Raw genomic sequence first — 14,006 nt, forward strand, 5'->3', positions numbered from 1 at the left:
GTTTTACAAAACAAAACCTTTTACTCTACCACCCGTCCATTTGCTTTTAAAGAATAATATTAAAATTGAGATTATTAGTGTGTAATGTATGTAAATTGCCTATTTGGTGTCAGCTACGCTCATTAGGCAGCTTCTCCATTTCATGCATATATGTATTAGACTGGCGTGGTTCCATTTCAAATTAGATTTCAATTGCTCAGCACAGTGTCTTTTGACAAACATTTGTTAATCCTGAAACTTATTAGGGAGGGGGAAGCATTTAAGTGTTAATATGTGTACACAAAACTCAAGACTGCTTTTGATTTTGCTTGTCAGTTTTTGGACCACAGTGTTCACAATTATCTCAAATTCCTTAGCTGCAAGGCAAGAGGATGGTTCTTATCCATGATACATGAAAAAACAGTAAGATTTACCCTGGTCTCAGGGCCAGTTCCTGTTTCAGGAGAGCTATTTTTCTGGCTTTTTCAGACATACATCCAGTAGCCACCTTGATGCCAGGCCATTTCACACACAGCTTGCAGATCCTGAGCTCTCTGCCTACCTTTGTCATCATGAAGAACCAGACAAGCAGGTGGCCTGCCACCAAACTATTTCTCAACAGAGGCACTTCCTTCCTTTTACACTTTCCAGAAATTCATCTGTAGAAGAAAAGGAGTGATTTTGATTAAAGAGATTGGTTGGGTGTCAAACAAAGCTTGGGTAGAGACTTTCCGTCCCTATGAAAGTTGCAGGCGGCCTCTCCAAACTTGAGCCTCTTTCTGTTTCATTTCTAAAGCAGTTTCTGAGCTCAAAACCAGGGCTGCAGAAACCTCACATGTTTATGAAGGCTCGAGGATGTTTATGATCATAAATGAGCCCATTTCAGCTACACCAGAATAACCATTGACCATTTGCTTGTTTCCATTCTGCCATATTAGTTTTTTGAGACATTCTGCTCCATGGTGCAAACATTGCTGCTAATCCATTTGTTGAATCAATGCAGGCTGTAATTGACCTGGTGCCTTTGGTTTTTCTCCGAGGGCTGTGGTTGCTACCCTTCAAGAATATGAGGGGAGCCCTGGCTTATGTCAGCTCTGCCCACAGCCTCTTGACTTAGTTACAGATTTGGAGACCTGTGAGAGAAACATGTACTTGGCCAAAATCTCCTTTTTAAAGAAAAGGAGGGAGCAGCAGCCAATGACTGAATCTTACATCATGTCGCTGAAATGAGCAAAAAAACCTTTTTTGCTGCATTAAATTTTTTTGTCTGCTGAATTGATTGAAATAGAAACTTCTTTCTCCTGTACATTGGAGAAATCAAATGCAACAACCCCTTGGTTTTTGGACCCATTTGAATTCCTGTAGCCATTGAGGAGAAAAAAATCCAGTGTGATTGCTTGGTCTATAACCAAACTACTAGAATTAAAAGTTTTTCTTTGTAGTCGGTAAAACACAGGAAAACCATGCTGGATTCTAGTGTGAGGCCAGTGGTCTGAATCAGCCCTTTATATGTGGTTGGAATGCAATGTAAGGCTTTTAATTTATTACTGCATTTGCAAAATGGCAATATCTGCAGAAATCTGAATACTTGCATATTTATTCAATTAGGGGCTGAATGTATGCTTTGTACTGCAGACACAGAAGACTGGATTCAGTCATTATTTGTATACTATTTTTTGTTTTTTTTTTCCTAAAGAATCTGTCTCTGTAAAACAGAGGCTGGGCTTCATCAAAGGTGTATATTTTTCAATGTACAGTATAGTATTTAAAAATTACTTTTGACATTTAGCTAGACTTCAGTAGAGTTTCCGAGATTAGTGAGTGCATTGTTCCTGCTGATCAATGGAAAAGTTGGCAAATTGAGAAACTCTTTGTGACAGTGCATTTTGTAGGATCAGAGGGTAGAAATCCCACCTTATAGGGAATATTTCTTAGCTGTGAGAAGATTGTGCAGCCAGTCCACAGCACTGAACTGAAGTTTATGTAGGCATTATTTAAATATTAAATACTTCAATATCTGCTGAAGGAGGTAGCATTATTTCAAGAAATAACTTACCTTTTATCACACTGATGTCTCATTTTTTTGCAGCTTGCATTAAAAATCTAATGAAACTATTGCATCTGTTGTATCTATAGAGAGATACAAAAACTCTCTATAGAGCTGATCTTTTATTTGTAGGACTCCATTGGCAATTTTCTAGTTCAATGTCAACCTTTCCATGACTCTTCCATGCAGAATTTCTTATTTTAGCTTTTGTTGATGCCACATTAGTGTGTTTATATCTTGTTAAAACAATGGCACACTATTATATTGTAATGTGTCCACTGGCCCCTTTGACTGTGAGCGTCTAGAGGAATGGTACTAGGTCATAATCTTTGGACATCCAAAAACCAAGTAATGCCTCATAATAAAGGCTTGTTTCCCCAAACTAGCTCTTTGGAACAGTGGTTTAGGGAAAAAGGGTTCTGAATCAACAGTTTGGTAAATGCTACAAATTATATCCCTCTATCTTTCAGAGTCCCAGTGCACATTAGCCTACTAAGGGCTCTGACAAGTCCTGCAGTATGGAAACATGTTTGTTTAACACACTGAGCCTTTAATTGAACTATGGAGCCCTTTTGCAGAGTATTTAGCTACCAAGTTGTGAGGTTTCCTGGGAGGTCCTGAATGAAAGAAAACAGGGCTAGAGACCCAATTCATGATTCATGCATTTCTAAAATGGTTCCCTTGATTTTTTTCACATGTGAATGTTTCTTTCTGTTTAACATCTAATCTGCTTTAATGCATTATCAACCCTCTGTATAAGAACTTGGTAAGAAAAGGAGTAATTTGAAAGAAGCAGCTGTAAATTGCTTCATAAAGTTTAGCTAAGGAAGAGAATGGAGTAAAGAAAGAGAATTCCTGTTTTGATTTATTGAAATACAATATCGACATGAATGCACTTAAGAAATCTACAGTCCAGCTTCTGTGATACCAGGTACTTATCTCAAAGGCAGGAGGATCTGATAAATGCTATGCTTCTCTCTTACCAGCAAAGGATAAAGATACTAAAGCAGTGGTGCAATAGAAGTCTTTTGAAGGTAAGGGACAATCTAGCCCAGTAATTTTGAGTTAATGGGTTGGGAAGCATTCTTTTTAATCACAGAATTACAAAAAAAGACTATTTTGTCAAGATCTGTAGGAGCAGATTTAATTTCTGTAGATCAAAGAGCTATGCAAGCCTCTTTACTGTGGGCTTTCTGTCGCCAGCCTACATCAAGTTGCCTATACAATAGGAGGCAAAGCCACTGTTCAATATATGATCAAGGACACAAGTAAATTTGTAGGTGGAAAAGCAACACAATGCCCTTACTGGTCCAGTGTCCCTAGAACCGGGGAAGGGAGGGAATTAATAAGGTAGACAGGATTTTAGCTTAGTGGCATAGTAGTTTCTGGTTCTTGGAAGACTGTATTTTCCTATGTTGTCCCATATCTGTAGAATTGTCACGCGTTTCCAGGCATGTTAGATGAATGCTTATAATCTGCCTTACCACAAAGCCTATGAAACAGGCCAGGAAACATTTCCTGAAGGGTCTGTTCATTCCTAGACTTTTGCAAGGCTGCCCTCTGCTTTCCCATGGTTAATAGAGATAGTTTTCCCAAAATCTATTTATTGCATCAGTACCACCCAGTCATTTCAGTCGGCTCTTTTCTCTAACCTGAGCACATAACCTTCCTTCACATGACAAGAAGGGCAGGAAAGCTGCTATTCTGGAAGCCTAGGCTTTCAGTAGATGGAGTCTTAGGACACGGACTTTGAGCAGCCCCAGGAATATTTACCTACATCAGGCATGGTTAGGAAGAAAAAAGAAATTTCCTTTTTGAGTTGGGCGACGAGTTTCCTCCTTTAGTAGGCTGGGAGGTCTGCCCTCCACATGTTAGGGTATTGGGTAGAAGGGAAACTTTTAGGGGAATGGGAATACAGTTCAGCCCAACACCTCTCTTCTTCAGAGGGCAGAGTTGAACCCCTTCTTTCTAAAAGGTCATGTGGACTTCTAGTTTATTATTAAGTTTTTCAGTGAATCTCAGCCTGAGCTGGGCAGTTGAGGTTCAGCAAGTTTCGCATTTCTGATGGGTTATTAGGGTGATTCAGCCCTGCATTTTGTCAAATGCAGGTCCGGGTTATGGATTAGAGATGAAGTTTCAGACACCGTCCCATCCAATCGTGTTGCATTGTGAGATGCCCAAGTGTGGAGCTTTTCTTTATTTGGAATCCTCGGTCCCACAGGGTCAATTAATATTTAGTAAACATGTCCTGAAGTAGTCATGAAATTAAACTGAGATATATGTTTGATTTTCCACAGTCATGGTTTCAGACAGGTTTTTGAAAGAGTGGTAGGTTTGAGTGCTTACCCTTGAGAGGGCTACCGTGGCTGTGAGAACTTTCCCGAAATGAGAAGCGTTAACAGCAGGTAATGTCATTCCTCCCAGAAAGAGTTTGAGACTCTGTGTGAAGTGATGAATGAGGGTATCTGACCCACATCTGTTTTACATTAGAATGGAACATTGCCCTGACATCGTTAGGAGCATTTGTCAAGATTCCCTGGACAGAGCTTCTGTAAATTACATGCTGCAAATGTGTCAGGGTCAGATAAGAGGATATCGTTAGCTCCCCCAAGTTTACTCAGGACTCTGTCCGGTCCAACTTAATAGGCTAACGGCTGACAACTTTCCTTGAGCCGTTTGTTATATTTTTCATTCATAGAAGAAAAAAAATAGGTATGCTATCCCCCTAATATTGCACATGTCCTTTTCTCATAAATCATATTAATTGTAGACATGGTCACCAAGCATATTAAATGCAGGCATGCGTAAATGAATTAAAACATATGAGAATTTTATTACAGCCCATGGTGGGTCTAACATAGTCAAACACCAAGTGTATTAACTGGCATACTTTTTCATTTAGGTAGAGTAAGTTTTTCTTAATGGGCTTTATTTTATTTACAATAGATATGATTGTTCATCATTAGCTAGAAGTAAACTACACACACACATGCCTGTCATTACTATGAGCCATTTCTAGGCTAATTCCTTGCCTAGATTTATATTTTAGTTATGAGTCCCTAAAGAATATTGCTGTCAGTTCAACAGCTTAGCTCTATTGAGAAATAGGCATTCTAAAGAACTGATAAAGTGTCATTCTGTAATTGGCCATTGGACTGGAGACTGAAGCATGTATATCACTTAGAGTACTTGCTGTGCCCTTTACTAATACAACTTGGAAATATTTGCAACATATGAACCACACTTGTCTGGCACTCACACTCTTTCATGATGCATTAAACATAACTACTTGGAAAATGTAAGCTAAAGATTAAAATAAAAAATAAGGATGTATTTAGCTGGACATTTTTCGTGCACTGGTTTTCTCTCTGGTTAGGGAAAGGTCAGCCATGCCTTTCCCATAACTCTAGGTGTGGGTGAGAAGGTCACTCTACTTACCTTAAGAGAAACTTCTGCCTTCAGGCAACTTCCCTCTTACAGCTTTCAAACAAACAGGGTCAAAAATCTAATTATTTAGATGCTAATCAACTGCAGGATAATTCCTAAGGCGTTTGAATCTGAAAACCATGTTTTCAGGAAAGCCTCCCCTGTTCAAATGTAGGCTTTTCAGCCTTTGGAGATAGAGTCGCTGAAATTTAACCATTAGATGACATCAGTAGCATTTAGATAAACATTTGGATATTTTTGTTTAGTTCTGAAAGTAAATGATATCCAAATTAAAAAATATATATAGTCAGTAGATTTTGGAGGAAAAGGCAGACTCTACAAAAAGTCCCTTTATATCATACAGAGCTGTAATTCATAATGGTTTTCTAAAAAGCAACTAAAAGTATATTATTAAATGTTAAATCAGAAGAACCTCTGATTACTTACGAAGAAAAGAAAACGAAGACATGAACCAGGATTCCTATTAAGGAAAACAGGTGCCTAGATGTATACCATAATTTGCTAAATAATTTAAGATGGCTGATAAGCTCTGAGTACTTTCAACTGATAACAAAACCATAATACTTATGCTGAGACCAATATTTTCCAGACACATTGTTTTAAATGTAAATCTTAATTTGGCCTATAGTTTTTATCTTTTATATTTAATCTTACAATAGGAAAACTGATTCAAGAGAAATATGGCATGAAGCAATTGTAAAGAGTTAGTTTTTCCTGAACCGTATGATCTTTCAATCAAGATATAAACAATCTATTTGGAATTTTGAAACTTGAGAATGAACTCAGAGCATTAGAAAATGCCTCTAATAGTGGGAATGACTGCGGAAGCTGCCGATGAAGCGTCCACTCACTGTTCTAAGGCTTTGTTTTTAAAGGTTACTCATAAAACAATTTAGCAACAGTGTCTGGGAAATGGTTTTGGAGGTAACAGTTTAGAAATATGCTTAATAAGATTTTTTCAGACACTTCAACTAGGAGTTCTGCTCAACTAAAAGTAAAAAAGGAGGTCCTCCCGCTGCATCCATTCCCAATAGCACAGAACTGAGATCTTTCTTAAAGGAAAACTCTTTTCTCGGTCGCATTTCAAAACTATGTGATTGATGTTCAGTAGACAAAACTGAATAGCCCTGAGTTTATTTCTTTTCCTTTGAAATTGTGAAAACCTGGCAAATGTGCTTCCCCCTCGCCCCCACCCCCCAAAAATCAGGCAGAAAAGCCAGGCCTGTAGTAGAAAAAAAAAAAGCTTACCAATGGTGGTAAGGGGGGAAAAAAGCCCCCTTTGCAACAAATGGAGATTTATTTTAGGCTTTGAATTAATTACAAATTACTGTAGGAAAAGCATGTATAAAAAAACACTGACGATACTCTTAAGGAGAGATTATGCCTGGAAGACATTCCATAACCATATTGGGGAGTTCTAGAAAGTTTGTTTACCAACTTTCTTTGTGCAGCAAAAAGAAATTTCCATAGCTTCCCTTGAGCCACATGAGATACAAAATAGCTTTTAAAGAAACGTACATAAAAGTGTAATAGGACCCTTCCGTGGACATATGAGGTTTTAAGTATTAGGGGAAAGGCATGTGTTTTATACTGATACATTCATTATTTTTTTTTTCCATCACAGACTTTCTTTTTAATTTTTAAATTAGAAAGTTATTAAAAAGACATATATTTCCTACATGCTCTCAATGTGAAATACTGAAATCACTCTCGTTAGTTAATAATTATTTATGAACTTCTATTTCAGACCAGGAAAATATTAGTGCCTCTTTCCCCATCCTTACGATTCTTGAGAAAGAAGTTAGGAAAGTCAGAGAGATCAGAGATAATTGGTCTCTGGTCCTCTTCATTTCTACACATTAGCCACCCAGTACTGCCAGGTATTGGGCTGCGGAGCGAAGGGCTCCTGCTGAAGCAGGAGGCCAGAGGCAATGCTGACAGGAAGAGCCAGCCAGCCCCCCTCTGGTTGCATGCACTCCGCTGCTGTCCCTCCTGATCGGACACTGTGCCCTGGAGCCTGGAGGAAATATCTTTCTGTTGCCCTAGAATATGGCCCTGGCAGATAAGAACTGTATCTTCTCCATCTTCCAGTAGATATATTTCAGGGTCTTAGATTTAAATCCTGTCCTCAAGTATTTTCTAATTTAGCAACTGCCACAAGTTGCTCTGTGAACATCAGAAGTTGAATTTTTACCTAGAGGAAAGACTCATTTCTTCTCTTTTAGGATCTTCATATTTTTTTTTATTTTCCCACAGACACAGTTACTGTTGCCTTCAAAGTTATGCAAACAAGAAATGTCTGGCAGAGGATTACAAAAAAATTTATCACAAAAATGTACATATAGCTCATGGGAGAGTGTGCATGTTTTGAATAAAATTTTGCTCTTACTCTTCAATTCTAACTGTATACAGAGAATTCCATTTATGCCTGCAAGTGATATACCATTAGCTGAGTTTCAAATGCAGGATGCTATTAATTGAAAATATATTTCCTTTTTATCCACTACTACTGGATGTTTTTCTTTTCTGGATCGAAACAGTTACAAAACAGCTATTGCTAGGTGCTTGTGTTTTACTTAGCACAGTTTATTTAAACTAAAATATCTGTGCCCTGTATCGTTATCACCCTTTCATTAAAACAATCACATTTTTCATATTTTTATCTTCCCTATCCATATTTGCTTAGCAGACCAGTACATAAATAGGTACCCTTGATTTGAAGGGAGTGTATTTTGTTCTGAACAACCTCTATTTTCAAGACCCTCTTCTAATAGACATGAGTAATTTAGGCTGGCATAAAATATTCAATAAATTAGTATATCAATAGGAGTTTATGAATTTTCCAAAAATATACTGTAAAATCAGTTATGTAAGCTCAAAGAAAGGCAAACGAGAAAAAATATATAGGTGGGAGAATATTCAGGAAGTTAAGTGTGTTGTATGTTATGTTCGAGTTTTTAAAAATGAGAAAATGAAGTCATTAACTTGCTATAAACAGCCTTGGGTAGGGCCTTCTAACAGCTCCATGTTCTGGTGACTTTCTGTCCCCCAGAAGCTGTGAATCCTATTGATTCTTATTTTATTTTGTGACTTTGATTTTCCCCAAATCCCAAAGCAAACAAAACGATGCTCAGTCACATGGGATTGTTTTTTAGAAAGTAAGTAATTTTTAGAGACTTAAAAAAGGACTTTATCACATAGCTCAAGAAAATTTAGATTCCTTGGGATGTCTTTAAAAATATGGGTATTAACTGTGTTCTCCTCACCCTGGCCCACCTGCCTGCGTGCTCACGCACAGTGACTCAGTGCTTCCAGGAAAGGCAAGGGAAATCAGGGGCTTGTTAAAATGGAGGAAGAAAGGGTGATCCCGGAGGGGTGGCGATCAAATGTTCCGCCAGTCTCTCTCTTTTGTATCTTGGGACTGATTGAAGATAGATCAGTTTAAAGCTTTATTTCAAGATTTTATTTGGCTGTGAGGATCATGCAAACCTTTCCCAAAGGGGGCTGTAGCATTGTTGGTGCTCGAATCTAATTTAGGATGCTTTGTGAGATGCAAGTCTAGTCCTTCCCCCACCTGCTGGACCCCCAGCATCCAGGATGGCAGGGCCTGAATTATTTCCTCGGTGGATAGCCCAAGGCCTGGAATCCGGTCTGGGGTCTCACTGCTGCCTTTTCCTCTTGCTCTTATTTGTACCCTTTTATCTCCACATGCCTCAAACTTCCTAAAATACGACAGGAATATTATGGCCCCTGCATTTTAATACTTTGTGGGCAGATGATGTTTCCTGGCAGCTCTTCACCCAGTGCCCCATTTCTTCCACAATTGCTTTTTGAGCCCTGCCACTGAATTGTATGAAGTTGAGAAAAATCACTTCCTCTCTCGGGTGGCAGTTTTCCAGCTGCAAAATTAATTATCCACTTACTTCCATCACACGGTGCTGCAAGGGTCAGTGAGCCTGGGTTTGTGAACCACTTCCCCAAGCTAATCTGAAAGTTGTTCCGTTACCACAGTTGTTGTTGTTGTTTTTTTAAACTTCTCTTGCTCTCCAGGGATACTTATGACATTGAAGGGAATTTTTAGAGCATGTTTGCATTTCAGGCTTTTCTTTCCTTTTAACGAACACTTCTGCTGTATGAACTTAGAGAAGGGATGAATGAATAGTCAATGAAGACAGTTACTCAGGAATCGTCTGCCATTCACACCTGCCTCCCTCCCCCCCTCCCTCTCTTCTTCCCTCCTCCCCCCTCCCTCCCTCAGGGCTCTGTATAGAGAGCACTATGTGGTGCTGGGGATATAAATAAAGGTGGGTGTTTATTCCCCTCAAAGCTCTCACAATTCAAAGCCGGTGACAGAAGTAATGATTCCACGGTGGGGGCATGAGTAGGACACCAGGTCATCTGGGAAGGCGTAATTATGTCTAATCACTGCAGGATGACCACAATAGGGAGAGACACTTTCTGAAGAGGGAACACTATGAAAAAGGACTTATCAATCTTCAAATACACAAAAAAATTCCATTTGAATTCATTTAGCTTTTAAAGACATAAGCAAATGCCTGCCTAAAATCACATGTGAAACTTCCATATGTAATGTGTGATTAGCCATCATTCTATGTGAACAGACATAATTTCTCCCTCCCTTTTTCCCTGTGTCCCTCTTTCCTTTCCCCTTCTTTGAAGTTCCAGTCCGGTTTTATCACTTTTTCTCGTCTCTTCCTCTCCCTCCCTACCCCCTTTCCTTTTTCTGAAACTGCAGTCAGATGTTATCATTGGGCATGATGTAAATCTCTGCTGCTTGGCATTTAGGTGACTGTCTTCTGGACAGCTCTGTAACCGTAGATTTCTAAAGAAACAAACATTGCATGTTTCCAGCGATTCTTCAAGTTTATAGGCTGTGATCTGCATCCTCACTTCATCTCCATCTGCCTGTTTCTTTTAGGTAATGGGACTCCTGACCAACCACGGTGGGGTACCGCATCAGCCCCAGACCGACTATGCTCTCTCGCCTCTCACTGGGGGTCTGGAACCTACCACCACAGTGTCGGCCAGCTGCAGTCAGAGACTAGACCATATGAAGAGCTTGGACAGTCTGCCAACATCTCAGTCGTATTGTCCACCCACCTATAGCACCACGGGCTACAGTATGGACCCTGTCACAGGCTACCAATATGGGCAGTATGGACAAAGTAAGCCTTGGACTTTGCAGAGGGTTGTAACTCTGGAAGGGTAAAAAAATATCAACTCTTCCTTAGGAAAAGGGAGGTAGTGGCATGATAAGCCTGACATCCCAGTATTAGTTCTGTGGCAAAGCCACCTGATTGTTCCAGCAAGGGCTCCCTTGAATAATTATTTTCCTAGCTGATGTCAACAACATCTTGCGGTCATTAATTGCTGAGATGTGTAACCCGATTGCCACTAGGAGAAACACAAGGGTTGGCCAAAATGAAATAACCCCTGGCATTAGAAACACATGTTCTTAATGAGGTCAGCTCAAGGATCATATGGGATATAATCCCAGGGACACGGAGTTGTGTCAAACTTGTCTCAGGAATAAAAATATTAGTCTCGATCCTTTGATACCATGGTATTAAATATGACATTGTCAGCCTGTAGCTGATTTTGCCCCTTGCTGTGCATTGTCCCAGCATGACCTGAAAAGCTGTGTGTTTCCTTACAGGTGCCTTTCATTATCTCAAGCCAGATATCGCCTGAGCAAACTGTACACTTGGAGCTAAAACTGGCCCTGTTTCCGGTCTTCACTGTCTGGACATGAAGAATCTTCTCAGAAAAAAAAAAAAATCATCATCTTTTTGGGGGGCAGTTTTGGCAGAAGGATTGATTTTCTTTCTCCGGTAGTTGGTTTCAAATTCTTTTGAACATACCGGACAGAAGCAGGAAAGGAAGACCCGGGACAATAAAAAGACAAATGCAACATTTTAAAGCAATGATTTAACATGGCTACAGATCAGATATCCCAACTGTTTTGTTCTGATGATCAAGGAGCTAAAACATTCCATTTGCGTTGTGTGTGTGTGATTGTGTGTGATTAATCTGGACTGGTTTGGGAAAACAGAGTATTCTGAAGTTTAATCGGAGAATACTCTGAAGCATAACACGCTTGATGTCCAATCTGACACTTATGGTACAACTCAAAACTGCTCACTTGATGAAGCAGGAATGGAGGAACCCTTGACTTTACACACTGGAAATTGATATACAAGCAAATGCCACCATTTTTAGGAAGTTAGACTAGATGTAAAGGGCCTCCCAAATAAATTATTTGTTATCTTTCCCTTATTTGTAATCCAGGTGTCAGTAGATGTCCCAGATGGATGGACATGTCTTGCTAACATGGGATAACAGGAAGAAAAGTTTGTTTTTCTTGTGGAGTGTGGGGAGAGGTGTGTGACATTTTCCCAATCCATATTCATCTGGAAGACAACCCGGGCAGGGGGGAGGGCGAGGTGGAGAACTGATGTGCATTCCCACAGCTGCTTATCAGTGTGCAATACTGTGTACCTCATGGATGCTTTGGCAATGGCCAGGGCCACATAAACAGAATCAGAACTATATTTTTGCAGGTGCTTTATTTCTGCAACCCATGATTCATTGTGGTAGAATGCATCAATGTTCGCCATTTAATGGACAACCGACATCCAGTTTACTCTTTTTGATTAGAGACCATATTCGAGGATAACGCTTTTTAAATGACTACGTTTACATTCTTCTTTTTTCCTTCTAAGGCAGGGCAAGAACAGAAATGTCCATGTGGCTCTCATGTATTTTTAAATTATACAAGGATACCCAATATTGAAAGATTATAGGAACTGAGGTTTACATATGTTTGTGTGGTGACATTTTAGAATGTCAATAAATTTGTTCTTGAGATGTTAAGAGCAACAAGAAGGTGGAAGGCAGTGTTATTTATTTCTTTCTATTCTTGGAACCGTGAACGAGGTAGGCACAAATACATTCCTTTTAGAGTTAAGCACTAGGATGTAGTGAGTTAGTGAGACTAGGCATAGTACCGAGTTTAGTTCGCACGTTGGTCCTAGAGGGTGACGGATCAGGAGAAGACTTTACCCTCATGTGGCAGCCTCAGCCAACAGCAATGTGTTGTAAAAATGTCTTTCATGTAAAAAGTGCAGTAAATATTTACTATTTATAATGAATAAACAGTTATGAAAACTTGCTCCACACTGTTTTTCTGGGGGAACCGGTGAATGCAGTATTCATAAAAATGCGGAAATGGGGAACTGATGAAACAGTAAGTTGGCTTCTAGAGGTACCTTCGATTAGACTCCACAGAGACAAATGAGGGAACATACCTCACAGTGGTACTGGGAGAAGAAGATGCTTGGCTAAACACACTATTCAGGATTGACGTTTGTATTTTTATAGATGTGGAATCTCAAAAAAGCCCTCAAGCCCGCCTTTCTCTCTCCTTGGTTCTCTCAGAGCTACCAAACCCCTTCACTGTCACTTGAGAGCGTGTTGTCCCCAGAGGACCTATTCCATCTTGAGCCTCAACAGTTATCGCCACTGAAATTTTTACTGAAAACGCTCATATTTGGTTATTTATTTTATTTTAGAAGCTTTCTTCACTGTTCATTAACATTACTGCCTGTTTGGTTCATTCATTCTCCTTTCCTTTCCCCGCCCTAGCTCCCTTCCTTCAACACTGATTTAATCACTCAGTTAATGTGATTAATGTGCCAGTCATGGTGTTTTATGACCTAGTAGGTAAGGCAGAGGAGTAAATACTTAGTTACAATAAAGCATGAGGACTGTTATTTTCTTATTTATAGAGCAAATTATCATAATGCCCTTGAGGCTTTTACTAGTATTAACTTATTTATTCCTTGCAACATTTTATATGAGGCAGGTGATGTCATTAGCATTCCCTTTTCACAGATGAGGAAACTGGGGCACGAGGTGCTTATGCAAGACTGTCCAGTGGCAGAGCTGGGATTTGAGCCCAGGCTTTCTCATTCTAGAGCCCGTGTGCTTAAACTTATAGCTGTAAGTTTGCCCAAGTCTAGACTGGGTTGAAAGAACTTTATATTCAGAAAGATCTTAAGGAGCACTGTTCAATTCAGTAGCAACTAGCTAGGTATATAGCTACTTAAAGTAATCAAAAGTAAACAAAATTAAAAAGTCAGCTCCTCGGTTACCCTAGCCACATCTCAAATGTGCAATAGCCACACACGGACAGAAGCTACGGTAATGGGCAGTGTAGATCCAACACTCTTCTTCATTATCGCAGAAAGTTCTATTGGGCAGTGCTGATCTAAAGTGTGTGAGTGCATCCTTTAAAAACCCCAGACATGAAGAGCAATAGGTAAAAATCTTCAAGTTCTTCAGATGCCTTAGATCTACTCAGTTCATATGCTCATGCTTTCAGTCAAATATGTTGCTTTTTTTTTGGACAATTATCTATTCCAAAAATATTTAAAGAAGAGGAAAATAAGGTAATCTTTACTGAACACTTTTCTTATCCTATTTAATTCTCACAAAATACTATGAAGTGGGC

The 14,006-nt window shown here is 39.4% G+C and overlaps 1 protein-coding gene across 2 annotated transcripts in view; it reads left to right on the top strand.

Annotated features, from left to right (window-relative positions):
- The window catches only part of PAX3 (paired box 3), an 88,743-nt gene extending 77,488 nt beyond the window's left edge, over positions 1 to 11,255 (top strand). For both annotated transcript variants that reach the window (XM_036914035.2, XM_036914040.2), the window contains exons 8-9: positions 10,413 to 10,659; positions 11,151 to 11,255. In XM_036914035.2, coding sequence (XP_036769930.1) covers positions 10,413 to 10,659; positions 11,151 to 11,185 — 282 coding nt within the window. In that variant the 3' untranslated portion in view covers positions 11,186 to 11,255. The remainder of the gene's footprint in view (positions 1 to 10,412; positions 10,660 to 11,150) is intronic.
- Positions 11,256 to 14,006: the final 2,751 nt, after the last annotated feature.

The sequence above is a fragment of the Manis pentadactyla genome, chromosome 6 (genome assembly GCF_030020395.1).
Source record: "Manis pentadactyla isolate mManPen7 chromosome 6, mManPen7.hap1, whole genome shotgun sequence".
Lineage (NCBI taxonomy): Eukaryota > Metazoa > Chordata > Mammalia > Pholidota > Manidae > Manis > Manis pentadactyla.